The 4,539-nt window shown below is 47.8% G+C and overlaps 1 protein-coding gene across 1 annotated transcript; it reads left to right on the top strand.

Moving 5' to 3' along the window:
- The first annotated feature begins 911 nt into the window (after positions 1-911).
- Positions 912-3,889, top strand: CYSLTR1 (cysteinyl leukotriene receptor 1). The gene has a single exon (XM_051630692.1). The coding sequence runs from the start codon at positions 912-914 to the stop codon at positions 1,947-1,949; it is 1,038 nt and encodes a 345-aa protein (XP_051486652.1). The 3' UTR covers positions 1,950-3,889.
- Positions 3,890-4,539: the final 650 nt, after the last annotated feature.

Consider the following 4,539-nt stretch of genomic DNA (forward strand, 5'->3'; position numbering starts at 1 on the left):
CCCCAGGCCTGCTGATGGGCAGCAAATCAAGGTGCAAAGCAAACCCAAGAAAATCCCCCTTGCTAGGGAGTTACCTTGATAGTGCAGATGTCTCCAGACCAAGAGGTTTGTCCTCCATGACCTGAACCTGGAGCTTTCTGCTCTGTCTGCCCATCTCCATCATCTTTCCATCACCATTTGGTGGTACCAGCTTAAGAAAGGTTGTAACAACATGGTTCTGCACGGATCCACGTCCCTTCCTAGATATTCTCTCCTGCCCTGGAGAGTTGATAGGTTTCTCCTCCTGTTTACTTGGCACTGGTGAGGCTGCATCTCAAGTACTGTAGTCAGTTTGGGCACCACAATATAAGGACCTTGAGGTGCTGGAGTGGGTACAGAGAAGGGCAATGGAGCTGGTGAAAGGTCTTGAGGATAATTCTGATGAGGAGCAGCTGAGGGAACTGGAGGTGTTCAGCATGGAGAAGAGGAGGCTGAGGGGAGACCTTGCTTCTCTCTGCATCTTTCTGAAGAGGAGGTTGCAAAGGGGCAAGTGCTGGTCGCTTCTCACAAGTAACAAGAGATAGCACAGGAGGAAGTGGCCTCAAGTTGCACCAGGGGAGGTTTAGATTAGATATGAGAAGAAACCTCTTCACTCAAAGGGTAATTAAACGCGAGCACAGGCTGCCCAGGGAAGTGGTGGAGTCACCATCTCTGGATGTGTTTAAAAGTTGTGTAGACGTGCTGAGGAACTTTGTTTAGCACTGGGCTCGGTCGAGTTGGGTTAACGGCTGGCCTTGATGACCTTTTCCAAGCTAAGCAGTTCCATGATTCCAATAACCACATCTTGTTTTCATGTGCTGCTTTCCATGTCTCACCAGGTTTTCCACCCTGACCTTCACCGCCAGGCACCACCGGTGCCTCAGCCAAGCACCATGACAGCCCCGTTTGACAACCTGTCCTGCCAACACTCCATCGACGACTTCCGAAACCGAGTCTACTCCACGCTCTACTCCATGATCAGCATCATGGGCTTTGTTGGCAACGGCGTGGTGCTCTACGTCCTCATCAAAACCTACCGGCAGAAGACGGCCTTCCAGGTCTACATGCTGAACCTGGCCATGTCTGACTTCCTCTGCGTGTGCACCCTGCCCCTCCGTGTCATCTACTACGTCCACAAAGGGAACTGGTTCTTCAGTGACTTCCTCTGCAGGATCAGCTCCTACGCCTTGTATGTCAACCTGTACTGCAGCATTTTTTTCATGACTGCCATGAGCTTCTTCCGGTGCGTGGCCATCGTTTTCCCAGTCCAGAACATCAACCTGACCACGGAGAAGAAGGCTAAATTTGTCTGCATTGGCATCTGGATTTTTGTCACCCTGACAAGCGCTCCCTTCCTGCAGAACGGGACGTACCAACATGGCAACAAGACCAAGTGCTTTGAACCCCCAGAAGACACCCAGAAGACCAAACTAGTGGTGATCCTGGATTTTATCGCCCTCTTTGTGGGTTTCATTTTGCCCTTTATTGTCATAACCATCTGCTACACCATGATCATAAGGACCTTGCTGAAAAACTCCTTGAAGAAGAACCAGGCTAACCGCAGGAAAGCAGTCTGGATGATCATCATTGTGACAGCCACCTTCCTGGTCAGCTTCACCCCGTACCACGTCCTGCGTACCGTCCATCTCCACGTCCTGAGGCTGAAGGACACCAGCTGTGAGGATGCCATTTACCTGCAGAAATCGGTCGTGGTCACCCTCCCCTTGGCAGCTTCCAACTGCTGCTTCGACCCGCTCCTCTATTTCTTCTCAGGGGGCAACTTTCGGAAGAGACTGACCACCTTTAGGAAGGCTTCTTCCTCCAGCGTCACGCAAGCCTTCAGGAAAAAGTTCTCCATAAAGGAGAAAGATGAGGAAACCTTTGGAGAAGGCCACCGGGAGAATGGAAAGGCAGCTGTGGCCCCTTCATAAGGGGGGGGCTGGACCTTCCCCGAAGATCTCAGACGGGCAAGGGAGATCTAAGAACTCTTCCAGGAGATGTGATGGAGGCTTGCAAGCTTCTTTGCAATTAGATGTGTAATAATGACAGCAGGCATCCCTGATTTCACAGCATCACCGAATTGTTCTGGTTGGAAAAGACCTTCCAGATCATCGAGTCCAACCACGAAACCAACCATTTTATGCTATTTGGTGGCACCAGTGGGGACAAGCAGCCCCTTCCCTGGAGCACCCCTTGGACACACAGAGTGACACACCTGGCTTAGCACGGAGGAGCCGCCGCCAGCACCAGAAAACTGTTGGGGTGATGATGAACTCCCACCAACCAGCTCTTCAAAGCCTGCTTTGGGACATTTGCTTCATTCCTCAACTCGACAACAAGTGTTAATTCTCTGAGTCAGTGGGAAATGTAAACACGTGCTGGCTGCAGAGCCGGGGCAGCTGCTGACAGACCAAGAGGTTTCACTGGAGCTTCAAGCACTGCTGTGTTATTTACACAGCAGAGGCCAGGAGAATTCCCAGCTGCTCCTGGATTTCAGTTTCCAGCCTAATTACATGTGTCAGATGCCTGGGTCTGCAGAGAGGCTGAGAGGAAATGGCCTCAAGTTGTGCCAGGAAAGGTTTAGATTGGATGTGAGGAGCAGTTTCTTCACTGAGGGGGTGGTGAAGCATTGGAAAATGGAGTCACCATCCCTGGAGGTGCTCAAAAAACATCTAGACATGGCACTTCAAGACATGGTTTGGTGAGCATGGTGGGGTTGATGGTTGGATTTGATGATCTTAGGGGGCTCTTTCAACCTTAATGGTTCTGTGACAAATCTAGGAAGTGGGGCTTGAGCCCTTCTGCCACCCCCCAGTCAGCAGCTCTTTGGCCATGCTCTCGTGGGCAGCAGCTCTGCAGCACTTTCTGAATTTCTAGAAAGACCTTGTCTGTGGGAGCAGTTTGAAAATTGCCACCTCCAACTCATTTCTGTGGGGCTGGTCCTGTAAGGGATGGTTGCAGGACCTGGGCTATCACTGCAGTTCTTCAGGAGGTTGTACCTAAAAGCAGAGAGTCCCAAGCAGGACCAGGCCTGCCTTTCCCAACTGTTGACCAAATTCTTGAACAAATTCACTCTAAAAAAAAAAATATGTCATGCAGGAATCCTTTCTAAAAATAGCTACATATGATATTTGATCCTGTTCAAGAGGCTCCACCTTGCTCACACCTTGCAGGAAATTGGTCCTAGGAAAAATCTCCACCAAGACCTGGAGATAAAAGAGTCTCACAAGTCTGGACGAGACAGGAGTGAATCTTCTTTTGAGCTCAGTGTGATGGAAAACCAGGCTGGGCTTATGTTTCTTAGCCCAGTATTCTTAGAAAAACTTCAGCATCTTGGACAGAAGGAAACATTCCTGTGCTTTTCCAGGGAACACATGGAAAAGTCACATTTTGCTGGAGCAAAGCCCAGGGTGCCTGATACATCCAGACAGAAATAGAAATTATGAAGCCTCTTACTAGGAGAAGTAGTTGACAAATCAACAACCAGCCTGATTTTCTGGTATTTGTGAGGTTACTTGGTTTTCTCTTATATAAAAAAGACAGTTTGAATGTTGTAGAGTTCAAGTGAGCTAAAAGAGTTGAGCTTGAAGGCACAAGTCCTCTTCTCAGGGGTCAGTGTTGGGGATCAAAGCTGTGTCTCAAAGCTGTTGTGCAACTGTAAATAGAAATAACAATGAAAATGGAGTTTCAGAATATGCAGAAATAATATGCACATTCCCAAATTTTAAGATATTGTACAGTAAAGCTATATATGTACACACATATATATATATAATGTTTAGTGAAGCATTTTAATTGTACCAGAGCTGTTTTGTTTTGTTTTGTTTTTCCTTTTTGTATTTTTTCATGAGACAGTGGTCATGGCAAGAGAAATGAGAGTGATTTTTCTGCAAAGACTATTTAAAAAAAAAACCAAAAGATTGCTGAAAATTAAATGAAAATGATTGCCAGTTACATTTTCCCTCCTGCCCTTTTCTGTGTCTTATTTTAAAGCCTCTGCATTCTGATTCTTCTTCCCCACACCCATATTTTTCTCTACATGCAGCACTAGAGTGGAATCGTGTGATGATAATAATTTCTAATGATGGAATAATAATGTCATCAGAGCAGCCCAGGAGCTGAGCAGCACCTGGGAGTCTGTGTTTAGGGATAAAAGTGCCTGTAAGACACTTGGAGGGAAGTGATGCTTCTGGGGAAGACAATGTGTTTGGGTGTTTTGTCTCACCCAAGAGCTCCTGCATGGAAAAGTCTGCTGAGAATGACAGTTTAGATTCATGGTTTTGAAAATACACAGCAGATCTGCAACGTGTTGCTTAGTTATAAAGCTCCAGCCTGCTCTGGGGAGGTGGAAGCTCTGCCCTTGGCTCAGCATGAGTTGGGTTTCACCTTGGTCTGGTCCCTGCATGTGGCTTTGCCCCATGGAAAAGTGTCACCTGGCAGCCAATGCTGAGCAGATTTTGCTCAGGCATAAGGACCTGGAAAGGAACAGGTGCCAAGAAGCAGGACCCATCATGAGGTGAG

This window comes from Apus apus, chromosome 12 (genome assembly GCF_020740795.1).
Source record: "Apus apus isolate bApuApu2 chromosome 12, bApuApu2.pri.cur, whole genome shotgun sequence".
Classification (NCBI taxonomy): Eukaryota; Metazoa; Chordata; class Aves; order Apodiformes; family Apodidae; genus Apus; species Apus apus.

Bases quoted from the DNA above. Each gene is read 5' to 3' on its own strand.
- CYSLTR1 (XM_051630692.1), top strand. From the start codon at position 912: ATGACAGCCCCGTTTGACAACCTGTCCTGCCAACACTCCATCGACGAC.